Source organism: Capricornis sumatraensis, chromosome X (assembly GCF_032405125.1).
Source record: "Capricornis sumatraensis isolate serow.1 chromosome X, serow.2, whole genome shotgun sequence".
In the NCBI taxonomy this organism is placed as follows: Eukaryota; Metazoa; Chordata; class Mammalia; order Artiodactyla; family Bovidae; genus Capricornis; species Capricornis sumatraensis.
Window position 1 is genome coordinate 84,039,848 of NC_091092.1, and position 20,491 is coordinate 84,060,338.

The 20,491-nt window shown below is 38.9% G+C and overlaps 1 protein-coding gene across 1 annotated transcript in view; it reads right to left on the reverse strand.

The window, feature by feature from the left end:
* Positions 1-20,491, reverse strand: part of SLC9A7 (solute carrier family 9 member A7) — a 166,847-nt gene that overhangs the window by 64,898 nt on the left and 81,458 nt on the right. Inside the window, exons 2-4 of the mRNA XM_068963200.1 lie at positions 11,426-11,625; positions 7,668-7,745; positions 1,475-1,551 (exon numbers count right to left, since the gene is read on the reverse strand). Of these exons, the coding sequence (XP_068819301.1) occupies positions 1,475-1,551; positions 7,668-7,745; positions 11,426-11,625 (355 nt within the window). The remainder of the gene's footprint in view (positions 1-1,474; positions 1,552-7,667; positions 7,746-11,425; positions 11,626-20,491) is intronic.

A 20,491-nucleotide genomic window follows, 5' to 3' on the forward strand; every position in this document is an offset into this window, starting at 1 on the left:
AGTCACATGTGGCTAGGGCTTCCTTGATGGCTCAAGCAGTAAAGAATCTGCCTGCAATGCAGGAGACACAGGAGACATGAGTTTGATCCCTGGGTGGGGAAGATCCCCTGGAGGAGGAAATGGCAACTCACTCCAGTATTATTGCTTGGGAAATCCCATGGACAGAGGAGCCTGGTGGGCTACAGTCCACAGAGTCACACAGAGTCAGACACAACTGAGCATGTACATGCACACAATGTGGCTAGAAGCTACCGCACTGCTGATGTAACTCTAAATCTTAATTATAATCATCACCATTATGCCAGAAAGTGAAGAGGAACTAAAAAGCCTCTTGATGAAGTGAAAGAGGAGAGTGAAAAAGTTGGCTTAAAGCTCAACACTCAGAAAACTAAGATCATGGCATCTGATCCCATCACTTCATAGATGGGGAAATAGATGGGGAAACAGTGGAAACAGTGTCAAACTTTATTTTGGGGGGTTCCAAAATCACTGCTGGTGATTGCAGCCATGAAACTAAAAGACGCTTACTCTTTGGAAGAAAAGTTATGATTAACCTAGACAGCATATTAAAAATCAGAGACATTACTTTGCCAACAAAGGTCCATCTAGTCAAGGCTATGGTTTTTCCAGTGGTCATGTATGGATGTGAGAGTTGGACTGTGAACAGGGCTGAGCACCAAAGAATTGATGCTTTTGAACTGTGGTGTTGGAGAAGACTCTGGAGAGTCCCTTGGACTACAAGGAGATCCAACCAGTCCATCCTAAAGGAGACCAGTCCTGGGTGTTCATTGGAAGGACTGATGCTGAGGCTGAAACTCCAATACTTTGACCATCTCATGTGAAGAGTTGACTCATTGGAAAACACCCTGATGCTGGGAGGAACTGGGGGCAGGAGGAGAAGGGGATGACAGAGGATGAGATGGCTGGATGGCCTCACTGACTCAATGCACATGAGTTTGAGTGAACTCCGGGAGTTGGTGATGGACAGGTGCTGCAATTCACGGGGTTGCAGAGTCAGACACAACTGAGCGACTGAACTGAACTGAAACATCAAAATATTGGACTCTGGTAGTTGCCAGGGACTTGGGGGCAGGGGAAATGGGAAGGTGTTGCTCAAAGGGTACAAACTTTCAGTGATAAGATTAATAAGTTTGGGGATCTAATGTACAACATAAGATCACAGCTAATGATACTGCATCATGTACTTAATTAAATGTTGCTAACATGTTGTCACCACAAAAAAGAAATAGTAACCATGTGACCAATGAAGGTGGTAGCTAAGACTACAGTGGTAATCATTTTGCAATTTTCAAATGTGTCAAATTAACACATTGCATACCTTACACTTACACAATGTTACGTGTCAATTATAGCTCAATAAAGCTGGGGAAAAATATTTGACTCTGTGGACCCATATGGATCTCATCTCTTTGGAAGTGTGGTAATTTGGTTATATGACAAAGCGTTCACTTACCCAATAATGAAGCAGGAAACAGCAGTCCCCAAGAAGGCATAGGCCAGAATAGACCCAAGATTTCTGAAAAAGTGTCTCTGAATAAAACAAAAAAGCAGGAACCACGTTGTGAATTTTGACAATGAACATTAGACAAGTCTCTAAAAAGTGAAACTTTACTTACTGCTTTCATCAAATCAAGTAACAACTGAAGTTACTCCTGAAAAATGCAATCAGCCTTAGAACATCATGATTTTAGGATGTTCTTTGTCCTACCAATCACTGAGCAAACAAGCAAGGCTTTAGTAAATTTCAGAAAAAACTACTCTGGCTGATTGTATTAAATCACAGTGTGTGTGTGTGTGTTTGTGTGTGTGAATAGACTGAACATTTTCACAGATTTAACCCGATGATTGTATTAAATCAAAGTGTGTGTGAGTAGACTGAACATTTTCACAGATTTAACCCAAACTATTTTATCCTAGTGATTCAACTAGTCACTTCCAGTTCTGGTGGCATTTAGAAGAACATTACAGATACAAGTTTGAAACTAATAAGCTATGAAAGTACAAAGGAGGTTTCAGCTTAACTCAGCATTGAGGGGTCTCCTGATATTCATGTGAATTAATCTCTGAAGCCTGGGAAAGAGGGACAATAGAGATAGATGTGGAGAAACAAGAAACAGGTAGTTTCATCTGAAATGGGCAAATTTATAAGGGTGTACACACATGCACATGCACAGATTTACTTCTCATAAATCATCAGGCTTGTGGATACTATGATAGGGAAAAACCCCATTTGTGGGACCCTGAGCCACGATCCTTATTTTTCAAGGCATAACGCTGTTCTCATTGGACAATCAACTATGTAACCAAAAATGGGACAAGCAATATCTCCTAAACACTCTCATCAAACAGGAATCAGGAATATTTCATCTAAAAATTTTAAAAAGCAGGAGAGCCCCAGCATGTGAGCTGTGCACCACCAGGGAAAGAGAAGGCACAAGAAGAATTTGGCCCAGATCAAGGAGCCATCACGAAGTCTGACTAGACCAAGGGCTATGGGCATTCACTGGCCTGCATTTCAGACAGATGATCTAAGACCTTGGCTTCAGCCTTCCCCTCTCTGAGGCTGTAAAGAAGGCATCAAGGAATCCCTAGTGCCCATACACCATCTTCTCAGAAGAGAATCCTTCAAAGGCTTCCCACACTAAGTCACAAAAAGAAGGCACTGCCTGCACATATTATAGACATATTATGTTTGCCTCCTATATCAGTCACTGTCCTCAGTCTTTATCTTTTTAATGCTAATGCGTTTATATGCCACTGTTTTGGAAAACAGTTTGATTTCAAAAAAAAAAAAAAAACTCAAAAACTTTGAGCCCTTAAAAGTTCCATCAAGTGCTTAAACCAGAGAGGGAATACATCAAGGACAAGACATGAGACCAATGAAACCCATGCAGAGTACCCATGAGCAAAATTTTAATCCTAGATATGCTTTCCCTTGCCACTTGGCTTTCTTCTGGTAATCATTCCCATGGTTGGTTTGAATATGTTAAATACATCTGTATTCATGTTATTAGCCAAAGCAGAAAATTAGAAATGTAAATCCACTACCAAAAATGCATTCATGATATATTCTGACATCACCACACACTGTACACACAAATTACCTATCCTCAATCATATCAGCTGATGTGAACTGGAATTTTAATGCACTTTGAAAAGGTGTAACATGCCACTTATTTGTATATTATTACACTTAGTACTTAACTACATACTTCATACTTTACAAAGTACTTTCACATATATTAGCTCATCCAATTCTCACAACAATTCCATCATGAAAGTGTCCCTTGGACCATTTTATGAGAGACATCTAAGGCTCAAAAGTGGGATGTGAGTTGCCTGAAGTCACATGTCCACCACACTGAAGCACTAGAACTGGAAACCAGATCTGCTGATCCCAGGGCATTGTACCGCATCCTTTTAGGGAAGAAGAACAGGGGGTGTCTCATGGAATCCTATATCTTTCATCTAATTTGGCCTTAACAGTTCACGGTCATGTGTGGGTCACAAAAAAATGACTGGTTTAGTCTCTCCCTTACTTTTCCCTTTCCATTATAGAATGGCAAAAAGAAACAAAAGGAGATGGCATGCCCTGGTAATGCCATTAAGAATATAAACCTAAAACAGACCAAGATTTTCAATGAAAATCTACCTTGGCATTCCAATTCCGAGTTGTACCATTCTAAGTTTTACGTTCCTACTCCTTGGGAAACCTTATCATCTTCCATTCCCCTGAAAAATTTTAACATGATGTGATGTGTGTGTGTGTTTTCTGGGGGAAATTCACAAAACATGAAAGCCTCTACAGGCAATTTCTTTCCCTGTTAATGCTCTGTAAGCAAACTGAGTGGTAACACAAAATCAAAGCTAAGGCCACAGTACTTTTTTCAGGTTAGAAAAAGAAAGGCCTGCATCTGAATGACAACTATATGTACATAGGTCAAGGGGTATGACTCTGTTTACATATCAGCAATCAACTGGTGAAACATTTATTACACATTTAAACTGAAAACATTTAATCAGAGATGGCAACTACCTAAGAACCAACTATTTACGTGTCTGATCAAAGAGGAAGAGACTAAACTAATAGCTAATAATAACCTTTCAGACTAGCATTTCAAAAACAACTTAAATTGGTAACTGGCAAAGCCTATTACCTGTTTTTTTCCTTCTGAGAAAATGAAGCTGACAAAGAAAAGGCTTTTTTTCAGCCATTACAGTGGCTTTAACAACCAATGATTTGGTTTCATTTTCAAGCAACTATGACCTTGATTATACATTAAGATAAGTTATTTAAAATACCAAATTCTTCATCACCCATTTGATCTGAAGAGCAGTTCCCAAATTCTTCATTTAAATAAAGAATAACATCATTTATATCTGTAAGATCATCTATTTGTTACATGTCAACAGCTGACATACAGATTCTGGTTACTTTGGCAACCTCATAAATTACTCAGAAAATGTATACGTTTAAAAAGTTTTATTTTTTTATTTATGGCTCTGCAGGGTCTTTGTTGCTGTGAGGGCATTTCTCTATTTGTGGTGAGCAGAGGCCACTCTCTAGCTGCAGTACACGGGCTTCTCATGTGGTGGTTTCTCTTGTTGTGGAACATGGGCTCTAGCGTGTGGGGGCTTCAGGAGTTGAGGTACGCAGGCTCAGTATTTGTGGCTCCATGGCTCTAGAGCATTGGGCTCAATAGTTGTGGTGCACAGGCTTAGTTGCTCTGCAGCAGTGGGATCTTCCTGGATCAAGGATCAAACCTGTGTCTCTTGCATTGGAAAGTAGATTCTTTACCACTTAGCCACCAAGGAAGCCCAAAGATACACTTTTTGTACAGAAAACTTAAATCTAGAGATAATATAACTCAGAGGAACAAGAATAATCCTAGTCCCTCCAGTCAGACAGACAGGTCATAACCTTGACTCAGTCCTGAACCACCTACATAACCTTACATGTCACTTGAGTTTGACATCCTCATTAGTATTAATCAAATGCAGGACATTCTCTACATGTCTGTGAGTATACATATGTGTGCTGGGCTGCTGTGCAGGAATACAGCCATCCATTGTGGAGAGGGAACTTAAGTTCTATCCCTTCTCCCTGAAGATGACACAGTAAGGAAGGACCATGTGATCTCTAAAGGGAGAGATGGGCTTGACCCTGACTTGCAGCCTTGACCCTCTTATAAAAAGTGGGGGAGCACTATTGCTCCCATAGTCTCTATGCTATGAGCAACAGAGGCAGCCTTTGGCAGGCCCAGCAATTCCTAGGATCTTTCCATTTCAGCCTCCCCACCTGTGACTGTGATCAACCTGATGGCTAAAGGGCATGTGTCTTCAATTTATGAGGTTGGTAATCAGTTCTGTTCAGTTCAGTCGCTCAGTTGTGTCCAACTCTTTGTGACCCCATGAATTGCAGCATGCCAGGCCTCCCTGTCCATCACCAACTCCCGGAGTTTATTCAGACTTACGTCCATCGAGTCAGTGATAAGGAGCCCCATTACCAAGGGCTAACCTTTATCATTCAACATGCACTACCAGGAACTTTGGGTCATAAATTGATCATTCAGTTGCCAATTAGCTTCTTGTGTCTGTTTATAAATGAGTTGGAAACCTGGGGGAGAAAGGGTATGAGGTAATTTCCACCCTCATATTCTTACAGTTTCTATGATGATTAGAAATAATGTATGTAAAAACAGAAGTAAAGGATATATGCAAAGTTCCTTATATCAGATGCTCCATAAATAACTGTATTTGTGTGGGTTGGAAATAGTTTAAAAACATTTTGAAAATTGCAGAGTTGTTTTGACAGAAAAACTGGCCAAATGGAGAGGTACTTTCTTATAAAATCAGTTTAGGTTGTTTCCTCCTCTAGGTTCTGAAAGATTTTGTGTAGGATTGGTATTATTTCTTTTTTAAATGCTAAATAGAATTCACCAATGAAGCCATCTGAGCCTGTATAAAGGTTTTTAATTATGAAAGCAATTTATTTCATTAATATAGGACTATTCAAGTTTTCCATCTCTTCTTGGGTCAGTTTTGGTAATTTGTACCTTTCAAGAAATTTGTCCGCTTGTCCATTTCACCTGGGTTGTCAAATTTACTTGTACAAAGTTGTTCATATTATACTCTTATTGTCCTCTTAAGCTGTAAAGGGTCTGTAGCAATGTCACCTCTTTCATTCTTGATATACGTAATTTGTTTCTTTCCTCTTTTTTTTTTAACCTTGATTGATCTATCTAGAGATTTATCAACTTGGAAGGCATTCTCTACTTCCTAAGGATGTTATTGAGCTTTATTGGCAGTCAACATCTCTCTTTTCTAGGCTCACTGAAAAGGTTTCCCTTAGTCCCCTTTCAGAAAGATAGCTGAAACAAGCTCCTTGGCTGTTATTTGAAGGAGGCATTTTTGGAAACTAAATTTTCAAAGAATAGTCCCACAGTAGGGGAGGAAGGCAGCCACTAACACTATTTATAAAGGTATTTAGTATTTTAAATATTTAGAGGCTTAGACCCAATCTTGCTGCTGAGCACAATGACCCTCCCTCAAAAATGATAGATTTTTTTTTAAGTTTTTTTTTTGTTTTTTCTAAATTTTGGCCACACCCTCTGGCATGTGGGACCCTAATTCCCCAACCAGGCTTGGACCCATGACCCCTTCATTGGAAGGCAGAGTCTTAACCACTGGACCACTGTAGAAGTCCCAGTAATGATTTTTTTTAAAATTTTTTTATTTTGGAGTAATTATAAATTCACAGAAGTTGCAAAAATAGTATAGAGAGATCCTGTGGTGCCTTCACTGGTTATACCTCAAATAATTGTACTACAATATCAAAATCAGGAAACTGATATTGGTACAATATGTGTGCATAATTCTATGTCATTTTATCACATGTGTAGAGTCTTATAACCACCACTGCAATCAAGATGCAGAACTGTTCCACTTTCATGAATATTTCCCTCATGCTATCCCATTTATAGTCACAGTCACCCACTTCTTTTCCCCACCATCCCTAACCACTGGCGACCATTAATTTGTCCTCCATCCCTATAATTTTTTCATTTCTAGAAAGCTATATAAATGAAACCATACAGTATGTGACCTTTTGAGACTGGATTTTTGCACTTAGCATAATGCATTTGAGATCCATCCAGGCTGTTTTGTGTATCAGTGGTTTGTTTCATTTTATTACTGAGAAGTATCCCACAGTATGGATGTTTGTTTAACCATTTACCTATCATGGGACATTGTTTGTTTCCAGTTCTGGGCTATTACAAATAAAGTTGCTATGAATAATCATGTACAGTGTTTTGTGTAAATAAAAGTTTTCATTTCTCTTGGATAAATCCTCAGAATTAAGATCTCTGGGCCAAATGGTTATTTCAACTTTAGTTTTATAAGAAACTGCAAACGTGTTTTCCAGAGAGACTATACCATTTTACATTCCCGACAGCAATGGATGAGAGTTCTGGACTTTAAAACAGAAATGAGTCACTGATGATGATGAATCAGCTGCTATCTCTGAGTATGTACAGAACATAGTAATAAGCAATCCAGGAGAAGGAAAAAGACTAGAAAATTGTGCAGGTAACTTAACACAGATATTCCCATGCTTTAAAAAATACCGTAAAAAAATCCCTTACCTTCTTTAAACTGTACCCAGCATGGAAAATAATTGGAGGCAGCAGAATGTTGAAAAAGACCTCTGGATCAAATGTTACCTAAAAGTTAAAAAAAAAAGTAATTTTTATTTAATACTAATTGGTGCTATATTATTTCCTTAATATTTTAAGCCACTGACTAAAGTTTGAATACTTTCAAAAATGACTTAAATGTGAAAAATCACACAGGAGAGAAGCCACAGCTCCCATGAACACTGGTCTGTTCTTCTCCATACAGCACTTCTGCACTCTTGATGGGCTGTTGAATATGTATTAAGACACAACAATTCAGTGCAAATTTGAGAACCAACAGAAAGCTTCTGGTCAATGTTCTTAAACAACAAATGAAAACATCTTGATTTTTATTAAACTGTTATAAAAGTTCAACTACAATAAAAGGTGCAGGCATGATTCTTTACTAATTTTCTGCATCCTACCACCTAATGATTTATAGATATAATTTTAATGAATTTAAGTCTCTTTTGACTGACAGCCATTCGTGATATGTGATGTGGCCTAGACCAAAGTCTCCAGTAGTGTTAATGGCTTCCTGAACATCAACAGAAATTTATCAACTCTTTCAGTTCAGTTGCTCAGCCCCAGGGACTGCAGCACGCCAGGCCTCCCCTGTCCATCACCAACTTCCGGAGCCTACTTAAATTCATGTCCATCAAGTCAATGATGCCATCCAACCAACTCATCCTCTGTCTTCCCCTTCTCCTCCCACCTTCAATCTTTCCCAGCATCAGGGTCTTTTCCAATGAGTCAGTTCTTCACATCAGGTGGCCAAAGTATTGGAGTTTCAGCTTCAGCATCAGTCCTTCCAATGAATATTCAGGGCTGATTTCCCTTAGGATTGACTGGTTGGATCTCCTTGCAGTCCAAGGGACTCTTAAGAGTCTTCTCCAGCACCACAGTTCAAAAGCATCAATTCTTTGCCTCTTGGCCTTCTTTATAGTCCAACCCTCACATCCATACATGACTACTGGAAAAACCATAGCCTTGACCAGAAGGACATTTGTTGGCAAAGTAATATCTCTGCTTTTTAATATGCTGTCTAGGTTGGTCATAGCTTTTCTTCCTAAGAATAGTTCAGTTCAGTTCAGTAGTAAGTGTCTTTTAATTTCATGGCTGCAGTCACTATCTGCAATGATTCTGGACCCCCCACCCCAAATAAAGTCTGTCACTGTTTCCATTGTTTCCCTTTCTATTTGCCATGAAATGATAGGACTGGATGCCATAATCTTAGGGTTCTGAATGTTTAAGCCAGCTTTTTCACTCTCCTCTTTCCCTTTCATCAAGAGGTTTTTTAATTCCTCTTCCCTTTCTGCCATAAGTGTGGTGTCATCTGCATATCTGAGGTTATTGATGTTTCTCCTAGCCATCTTGATTCCAGCTTGTGCTTCATCCAGCCCAGCTTTTCTCATGATGTACTCTGCATAGAAGTTAAATAAGCAGGATGACAATATAAAGTCTTGACATACTCATTTCCTAATTTGGAATCAATCTGTTGTTCCATGTCCAGTTCTAACTGTTGCTTCTTGACCTGCACACAGATTTCTCAGGAGGCAGGTCAGGTGGTCTGGTATTTCCATCTCTTTAAGAATTTTCCAGAGTTTGTTGTGATCCACATAGTCAAAGGCTTTGGCATAATCAATAAAGCAGAACTAGATGTTTTTCTGGAACTCTCTTGCTTTTTCAATGATCCAACGGATGTTGGCAATTTGATATCTGGTTCCTCTGCCTTTTCTAAATCCATCTTGAACATCTGGAAGTTCAAAGTTCATGTACTAAGGAAACTAAAATTACCTGTAGGTAATCAGGGAAACTGGGCTTCCCTAGTAGCTCAGCTAGTAAGGAATCCATCTGTAATGCAGGAGACCCCAGTTCAATCCCTGGGTTGGGTAGATCCCCTGGAGGAGGGCATGGCAACCCACTCTAGTATTCTTGTCTGGAGAATGTGCATGGACAGAGGAGCCTGGCAGGCTACAGTCCATGCAGTTGCAAAGAGTCAGACACAACTGAGCAACTAAGCACAGCACAATCAGGGAAATCACTGTGAAACTATTAACAAAGTCTTATGACATCCAGAAAAGAATTAAACATTCTATAAAGCCTCCTAACCCTTTTAAAGAATTTGCTCGTGTTTCTAGATTAACTGGCTCTTATTTCAATTAATTATTTTAAATCTTCATTCTAATTATTAAATGTTTAATAATTAAAGATTTAATAATTCTAATTATTAAATTAGCATTTTGCTTTAGAAACTGAAACTGTTGATTAGCCTAATTCACAGTATGTTTTAATTCAAATTATGTTTTATTCTATCTTCTTGCTAAAGATAAAAGTAGTCTGAAAAGCAGAGAATATCAGAATGAGAAGGGGCCTTGGACAATATCTATCTAATATGAGGACACTGGGGCCAAAGAGTTTGTGACTTGCTGAAGTCTCCAAACCCAGAAATGTATGAATCAGCACAAGAGTTCCCTGACACCCACTCCAAAACTCCGCATTAACCAAGCTGCCTCAACAGGCCTCTTTTCCCTTCAACTGACAACAATAATCTTAGCTGTGTTTGTTCTCCCACCTTTGCTTTATGTGGGAAAAGTTTAAAAAGGAGGGATCTGAATATATGTTTTTTCTAAAGATAACAGAGTAAAGGTCAACTTCATCTTCTATTACGAAACTCAAAGATGGAAATGGGCTGGGGTCGTTCCCCTTTCCCCCATATCCTCTCTAGTATGAAGGACTTGGGTGGCCATTTCAAAACAGCCGTTAGTGTGGTATTTACACTCGGTATCTTTCTCAGTTGCATTTAATTTCACAAATGTTCATGGAAATCCTATGCATTCTTATGAAGGGTTAAAAGCAAAGAGCTCACTAGAATTGCCATTAGGGACAGAGAGATGATGGGCATGTTTAATGTTCCAGGATGAAAATAATTTTCTTTAAGGATTATGGCAGATCCAGAGAACAATAATTTTCGGAATACAGGCTATACTCTATGACTGCAATCACTAATTGCAGTCAATAAATTGGGAAACGTAAATTGTAGAATACAGTAGAAAGAATCATGAAGAACTAAGAATAACTTCTGAACACTGAATATACAAGCTAAAAGAAAAATGCAAAACCAATCTTATTTTAAGAAAGAAACAATCTCATCCCTAAACCATAACAAGCATAAGAAACATAGTCAAGAAGAGATGGGAGTTGGAGAGAGGAGCTGAGTGGGGATGTACAAGCACAGTGCACCACTGGTAAATAAAGTAAGTAAGTAAGTAAGTAAAGTCGCTCAGTCGTGTCCAACTCTTTGCAACCCCATGGACTGTAGCCTACCAGACTCCGAGGAGCCTCTCAGTCCATGGAATTTTCCAGGCAAGAGTACTGAAGTGGGTGATCTTCCTAACCCAGGGATCGAACCCAGGTCTCCCACGCTGCAGGCAGACGCTTTACCGACTGAGCCACCAGGGAAACCACTGGTGGCCCACATCAGTCTGACAAAGCTAAAAGGCTCAAGTTCAAATCTGGTTCCTTCTCTTCATCACAGTCCAAAAGCTTCCTAGCCAAACTGAGAGCCAGGAATGTTATTGATGTTCTAGGAATTTGAAAATATTTCTCTTCACAAGGTCAAGACAGAATTGGAAAATCAAATACCACATTAGTTGTTTTTAATTAAATAAAGCAGTAAGAGTTTTGCATTAAAAAACAAAGATCATGTCAGGACCACAACAGCTCACCTTCCTCAGCATGTCGTTCTGCTCTACACTGTTGACCTTGCCAGGGCTGATTTCTCCTTTCAGGGTGTATTCAAAGAACTTCCCACTGACATTCACTAATAAGGTGCTGAAGGCCCTGTCTTCCTGAGTGCAGCTGAGTGACTTGTCATGACCACTGGTGGCAGTGGTGCCATACCTCAGGATCACCCCGACGATGAGTCCTGAAACACAGTGGAAGAAAACATCAGGCCTGTGGAAGGACAGAGAGATTATTTTTTGGAGGCCAAGGAGAGGGTACGTATTTTAGGAACAACTCTACAGTCCTTCAGAAGGATTAGGCATCCATCTATTCTGGTTTGGGTCCCTCAGCCACCAGGAGGACAAGGTAGGCCAGTACCTTTCAGGGTTATGATGCACTCTTAGTATTCAGAACCACTGATAGTGTCTCACATCCCAGGATTTTGTGGGAGGAAGATGGGTGATAAAAGGCAAAGTTGTTTTCTGCCCAGCAGAACCACTGAGCTCTTTGATTTCTACCAGCAGCATCCCTCAGGCCATCCACCAGCAAGGACAAGGCCTCGAGAATTTCTAGTTGCTACAAAAGCAACTTATTTTGCCACACACCAGAGGAAGGGAAGAAAAGAAAGGCTTTTGCTAAGGTCATTTCAAGTACTGGATATCATGGAGAAAATAATTATATCCCTTAGGGAGCCAAACACCACAGTGTAAATTTTCACAGTCATGATTCAGGAACTGGAGAGCTGGCTTCTTGGGGCTGCAGCATTGACACAGCTAGCATAATTAGCTGCAAGTCTTTCCATCACATTCTGTTCTTAGTAGGGTTTTCCCTTTAGGAGGAAAAAAACAGCAAAATTGTGTGTAAGCATTTAATCCCATGAATTATAAAGAAATGTTGCTCCCCTGGTCCTAGATATGAGTCACATATGCCCAAGTAAAAGTGAGTGAAATGTGAAAAAAAAACACACAAATAACCACAAGACACTTTCTATAATTCTCTCTTAGGAGGAAAATTTCAGATTTCTCTTTAAATTCAGTTCTTTGTTAGAAATATTAAGAGAGAGAACGGTACAATGCTCCTCCCACCTCATTTTGCCATTAAAGGAGAAAGTTATATGAGAAAAAGAAAGAACAATGTTTACTATATCCCATGTATAATGTGCTTCCCTAGTGGTAAAGAGTGCTTCAGATGGTAAAGAGTCTGCCTGTAGTGTGCAAGACCCGGGTTTGATCCCTGGGTCAGGAAGATCCCCCAGAGAAGGAAATGGCAACCCACTTCAGTATTCTTGCCCGGAAAATCCCATGGACAGAGGAGCCCAGTGGACTACACTTCATGGGATCACAAAGAGTCAGACACAGCTGAGCAACTTCACTTCACTTCATGTATAATGTTCTACAATGTCTCTTATCACCAAGATATATAAGAACTCACAAGACATTGTTGAAGAATAATATATAAAATCCAGAAAGATATAGTTCTTTAAGTCACACTCTGTGCTCTGTGTCTATTGTTTTATTATTGCTGTTGTTATTATTACTATTAAAGACTTGTTCTAACATACTTGAACTTTGTGAAAAAATAAAGTTGTAAATTTTTACTCTAAATTTAAAATGAGGTTCTTAAAAATCTCAGCTTGAGACCTTGGTCTCTACCATCCAGAAGGTACACACATGGTATACATTTGGCAGCCAAAAAGACTGGAATCCTGGGCAATCTTTTTGTCTGGCTTGGCTGTGCCAACTCTCAGGAAAATCTGTCATAAGAGCTGTCCATAAGGGGCCTTTGTCATCTTCACTTTCATTGTGTCCACCTGTACAACCAAGGTCCTTTACTTTCTTAAACTATTTTGGGGAGTAAACCTTCTAGATTTTGTGAAGGTTGCATCCTATGTACTCTCTTGTGCAAGAGGCTCTTGCATGTTTTTGGTGTGAGTCACACTATTAAGGTATATCTCATCAATGGCCAGAGGATAGATTCTTTAAACTGGTGAAACTTCTAAATTGGCCAATTTCTAGCTCTCATTATAAACAGCTATTTTATTGGTACCTATGAAAAACAAATTAGCTCATGGATAAAAAACATTAGATTGTTAATTAGGCTGATTTATAGATTTCTTTATAACAAGGTGAAAATTTTAAAGGGACTCATCCCAAAAGGATAAAAATCTTTAGATGGTTATCAAGAAATAAGATAAAAAAATAGATATTAGTGGGATCAAAACAAAATATTTTGATACAACACTACTGTGGAGCTCTATCTTGAGGTCACAGGACAAAAATCTCTAGAATTGACCAAGCCCCATAGCAACTGTTGCCATGAGCCCTCCTGACCTAAATTTAAATTAGCCTGTTCCCTGACTTCATATTGGATAAAATATTCACCATATAGCTTTCTGGCCAATCACCTAATGCCACCCTTCTAGCAGGAATTTTCTTCATCTTGAGGCTGTAAAATTGACCACTAGCCTGTGAAATGGGTCAGCTCTCCCTGGTCTGTCAGGAAGTCAGCTGCTATGTTTGCAGCACCCTTTACTATCTTCAGTCTTTGTTCTCAATAAACTCACTCTCTTCTGAAATACTTTGTGTCTGGAAATTCTTTTCTAAGCCACACACAGACCACAACAACTATCTAAGGTTGGATGGGCCAGAAGGACCCCCACTACTGGTTCCCAACATTAAAGGGCCCCAATCAGTTCAGTTCAGTCACTCAGTCATGTCTGACTCTTTGCGATCACATGGACTGCAGCACACCAGGCTTCCCTGTCCAACACCAACTCCCAGAGCTTTCTCAAACTCATGTCCATCAAGTCAGTGATGCCATCCAACCATCTCATCCTCTGTCGTCCCCTTCTCCTCCTGCCTTCAATCTTTCCCAGCATCAGGGCATTTCCAATGAGTCAGTGCTTCACATCAGGTGACCAAAGTATTGGAGCTTCAGCATTAGTCTTTCCAACACACACACACACACACACACACACACACACACGTATATGCTTTTAAGCCAACTGTAAGTCAATTTTTACCCAATGTGTAACCAGGCCTCTGACAAAACTAATGATGGCTACACGTCTTGACGTGGTCAATCATACATTTAACTCTATATAGAATTAATTGTAATAGTGTAACTCTAGATGTGGGAATAAGCAACAAAGAAAATACTTACTGGATCATAATAGACTAGCAAAACAGAAGATCCAGAGAATTTAAGGTTATCAACAGGGCTTAATCCAAAACTTAGCATACTGAACAGCCTATCAACATAATTCTCATCTGATCTAGGAATTAGCCTTCTTAGCACCATGGGACAAATTAATTGGTCAAGAAATGCCTCCTAAAACTTGATCTAATTTACATCCAACAGGAGGTGCTGTGAACAACAACAAAATAAATGTTGCCTGCAATTCTAGTAAACAAAGAATATTTCAGACCAAAGAAATCACCACCACCGCCCCTCAAGGTGCACCCTGGGGAGAAGTTAAATGGAGAAAAATAGGCTGTGTGTCTCGATAGTTAAGATGCATATCAAAGGAATAATTTCAATGAGCCCAGACTCTTACATCTTCCCATACATAGATAAGCATTAAATTCATTAACTTGAGAGGTCTGGGTTTTGAGATTAGCAGTAATTTTTTGATGTTATTCCTGGGCTGTATAGTTGTCAGCAAGGTTCCTGAATAAAACACGTTTTTCTTCAGTCAACAAAGTCTTCATCAGGAAACCAAAATAAGTCATTTATAAAAGGCTGTCCTCCCAAATCAATAGCTGCTTCACATAACTCACTGTGTTTACTTGTTATTAGCAAAGCTAACTATAAAGCTAAACCATAATAGGACAGGGCCTTCACAATGACTACTCTAACAAAAGAGGAGGTGTAATATTGTGATTTATAATAAGAAATATATATTTGGTCTTCCTCCCAGTTTCCTGGTACACAGCTCCTAAAACCCCTGGAACCCCTAAGGCTCTAAGTGTCTCTTTGTATGCTAATGAGATGACTGATACCTGGGGGCTCCAAGATTAGCCTCTGAATGGGGGCTGCTTGCCCAGGGAATCAACCAGGTGATTAGAGAGTTGGAACTTTTAAAGCCACCCAACCCCTGAGCTCCAGGCAGGGAAGAGGTGCTAGAGGTTAAATTGATCATTAATGACCAATGATTTAGTTAACTATACCAATGTAATGAAACCTCTATCAGAATCCCCATAGTACACAGGTTCAGAGAGCTTCTGGACTGGTGAACACATGAGGGCAGAGAAGGGCAGCTGATGGAAACTCCGTGCCCATTCCTACATTACATGTCTCATCCACCTCTCCCATATGGCTGTTTCCTAATTATATCCTTTTCTAATAAATCAGTAATATAGTAAGTAAACAGGCTTCCTGAGTTCTTTGATCTATTCTAGCAAATGATCAAAGCCAAGGAGGGGAACATGGGAACCTCTGACTTACAGTCAGTTGGTCAGAAGTTGGATTTATGACTAACCTCTGAAGTGAGAGGGGCAGAGGTTTTGTGAGGCCTGTGGGATCTGATGCTACGTCCAGGTAGATAGTGTCAGAATTGAGTTAAACTGTGGGATGCTCAGTCCGTATTCACTTGAGAGCTGGAGAATTGCTTGGCATGAGAAAACTCCCACACATGTGGTCAAAGAAGTGTCTAGTGAGAGTATTAAGAACAGAAGGGATACAGGAGATTTTTCTTTATAGGAGGTTCATATTTGCAGACAAATTCCTCTACTACAGGAAATGTCCTTGAAGTCTCTCTCAGTAATCATCACCATCATACTTAGAAGCGTTATTAGATGATGAATATTGTTTTTACATACTTATAAAATCTTACCCTCCCTACCTGGGCCCAAGATGCCTATGTTAAACATGTGATGGTGACAATAAAGATGATGATGCTGCCCCCTTGTGTTAAAACATGACAACAACAGTCTGCTAATTCAAGATAGAGTTTGAGTAACTCCTTAAAACATCTACATTCATATTTATTACCACTGTACTCCATGGCACTAAAGGACAGTCACTGCTACATTAAGTTCACCTGTGACATCTTCCACTTCAAGAAAGAATAAGATATTAGGAGTATTAGGAGTGTAGAGGGATAGCTTAGAAAGAATATAATAAAGACTTAGAAAAAACATGAATGGCATATTTCCATCTTCTAGGCATGGAAGACATCCCCTGACAGGGAACTATAGAGAGATCATAACTACAAGGAATTAGGATTTGACAGTAGATATTTTTCAAAGCTTAGAAAGTTCAATATCACCCCCAAAAATGATGGAAAGCAATGGAAGCATTAATGACTTTACTGGATCAACATCATAATGTTCAAGATTACAAAGAGCAATAATCCACGTGTGTGGGCCAGAAAAACAGCACATGTCAGCTGATGAAAACAGACTCACTGATTTCACAGGTATATGGCTAATGCTAGGAAAAAATATAGTTCTGAACTTTAATAGAAAGCAAATATAGATGAAATTCATTTGACATCTGATGTGGTTTAAAGCAGCCTGATGAACTCCAAAGGTGCAAAAATTCAAAAATTTTTCAGTAGAAAAAAATTAAAGACTATTTCAAGGTTTTGAGTATGAAAAAAATTCCTGTATTTATTAATTGTGCTGATGGTGTACAACTGCCAGATTTTCTAATGTTTAAAAGAAACACCTAACCAAAAAAAGAACCCTATATACAGTTTATGAATGTTCCCATTGGTGGTATGAGGAAGGAAGTTAATTATGGACAAAGTATGGTTGAAAAATTCTATAAGGCCATAAAAGAAACTAGCCTCCATTCTGTGACTGAGTTTGTCAGGAAGACAGTTGAACAAATCGACACTGGGCTGTACAACTATCCACCTGCTGCAATATTTAAGTGTCTCCATCAATAAGTCTTTGTTGAGAAATTGGGAACAGGTGCATGGATGCCCTGTTCTCTAATGAGACTCCACCTCCCCTTACATGAGCTACTAGGAGCAGACGATCATCAGTAGGGTTTGGTCACCACTATGGGGATTTTTACAGCACTGTAGAAGTTGTTCTCAGTTCTAAGGTTTCATCTGAAATTCTGAGAAAACAAAATGTCCCATTCCAAATTCCATTACACAGCGTCTGAAGAGAGTGATAACTATTTCTAATTGAGCAAATTAAGAGAATGCAATGGATCCCAGCAGTGACAATGATTTTTCAGATTTGGGAGTCATTCAAGTGACTCTGGTTTTGAGAATGTACGTTACAGCCTTTTCAATATCCTTTTTTACTTGTTTTACACAGCTGTGTTATTCACTGATATATTCATTTCAAGGAGAATTCATTTAAAATATTTTGTTGCTAGTTTTGAGCATGTAGTGAAATAACTTTTTAAAGACAATTTTATTGATGTACAATTTAAATAATATAACATTCCCCATTTTAAGTGTGCAATTCAATGATTTTATTAAATTCACAGAGCTGTACAATTATCACAATCTAATTTGGAACATTTCCTTTTGCAGTCACTCTCTGTTTCCCCCTCCCACCCCCATGCAACTACTGATCTATCTTCTGTCTCTATAGATTTGACTTTTCTGGACATTTCATAGAAAAGAAATCATACAGTATGTAGTCTTTTGTATCTGGCTTCTTTCTCTCAGCATAATCTTATCAGGGCTCACTCATGTGGAAGGAAGATATTAGTACTTCATTACTTTTTTATTGTTGAATAGTATTCCACTGTGTGGATATAACATATCTTGTTTATCTATTCACCAGTTGATGAGCATTTGTATTGGTTCCATTTTTCTGCTATTATGAGTAATGCTGCTATGAACTTTTGCATACAAGTCTGGATAGACATATGTTTCCATTTCTCTATTGCAGACACCTAGGAGTGGAACCACAATGACATATGGTGAACCTATACTTATTACTTTAAGAAACTGTTGAAGAATTTTCATTTGGGAAACTGTATACCATTTTATACAATTCATATCCCCACCAGCAAGGCATCAGAGTTATAGTTTATTGACATGCTCTAAATTCTTTCTTATTGTCTTTTGATTGTATCTATTTTAGAGAGTATTAAGTAGTATCTGACTGTGGTTTTAATTTGGATTTCTCTAATGCCTAATGATGTCAAGCATATTTTTATGTGCTTATGGGTCATTTGTATATCTTCTTTGGTGAAATGTCTATTAATTCAAATCTTTTGCCATGTTTAAATTAGATTGTCTTATTGAATTGTAACAGATTTTGGTGTATTCTGATACAAGTTCTTATTGAATATATGATTTGAAAATATTTTCTTCCAGTCTGTGACTTGTTTTTTCTTTTCTTTTTTTAAACTCTCTTGATGCTGTCTTAAAATGTTTCTTACTTTTTAAATTGTCTTAACAATAACATGGATTTTGTTCCCTTTGGGTGTACACTTCTATGAATCTTTAAATTTTCTTTTTTATTGAGGTAACATTGGTTTATAACATTATATAAATGTCATGGGTACAACACTATATCTGTACTTCTGTATACAATACAGCATAGGTTCATGTAAGCACTACCACAATCAGGATACCAAACAGTTCTATCACTCCCAGAAAAAATCCCTTGTACTATATCCCTTGACAGTTACACCTTCACCCTACCTATAACAGCAAGAGTCACTGATTTGTTTCCCATTACTAGAGTTTTGTTGTTTCAAGATTGAGTTCAATTCAGTTGCTCAGTCGTGTCCGACTCTTTGCAACCTTGTGGACTGTAGCACCCCAGGTTTCCCTGTCCATCACCAACTCCCAGAGCTTACTCAAATTCATGTCCATTGAGTCGGTGATGCCATCCAACCATCTCATCCTCTGTTGTCCCCTTCTCCTGCCTTCAATCTTTCACAGCATCAGGGTCTTTTCCAATGAGTCAGCTCTTCACATCAGGCGGCCAAAGTATTAGAGTTTCAGCTTCAGCATCAGTCCTTCCAATGAATATTCAGGACTGATTTCCTTGAGGATTGACTGGTTGGATCTCCTTGCAGTCCAAGGGACTCTCAAGAGTCTTCTCCATCACCACAGCTCAAAAACATCAATTCTTTGGTGCTCAGCTTTCTTTATAGTTTAACTCTCACATCCATACATGACTACTGGAAAAACCATAGCTTTGACTAGATGGACTTTTGTTGGCAAAGTAACGTCTCTGCTTTTTAATATGCTGTCCAGGTTGGTCATGGCTTTTCTTCCTAAGAGCAAGTGTCTTTTAATTTCATGGCTGCAGTCACCATCTGCAGTGATTCTGGAGCCCCCCAAAATAAATTCTCTCACTGTTTCCATTATTTCCCCATCTATTTGCTGTGAAGTGATGGGACCGGATGGGACATGATTTCACTGTTCTGAATGTTGAGTTTTAAGCCAACTTTTTCACTCTCCTCTTTTACTTTCATCAAGGGGCTCTTTAGTTCTTCTTTACTTTCTGCCGTAAGGGTGGTGTCATCTCCATATCTGAGGTTATTGATATTTCTCCCAGCAACCTTCATTCCAACTTGTGCTTCATCCAGCCCAGTGTTTCTCATGATGTACTCTACATATAAGCTAAATAAGCAGGGTGACAATATACAGCCTTGACATACTCCTTTCCTGATTTGGAACCAGTCTGTTGTTCCATGTCCAGTTCTAACTGTTGCTTCTTGACCTGCATATATATTTCTCAGGAGGCAGGTCAGGTAGTCTGGTATTCCCGTCTCTCTAAGCATTTTCCATAGTTTGTTGTGATCCACAAAGGCTTTGTCGTAGTCAATAAAGCAGAAATAGATGTTTTTCTGGAACTCTTGTGCTTTTTTGATGATCAAACCAATGTTGGCAATTTGATATCTGGTTCCTCTGCCTTTTCTAATCCATCTGGAACATCTGGAAGTCCATGGTTCACGTCCTGTTGAAGCTTAGCTTGGAGAATTTTGAGCATTACTTTACTAGCATGTGAGATGAGTACAATTGTGTGGTAGTTTGAACATTATTTGGTATTGCCTTTCTTTGGGATTGGAATAAAAGCTGATTTTTTCCAGTCCTGTGGCCACTGCTGAGTTTTCCAAATTTGCTGGCATATTGAGTG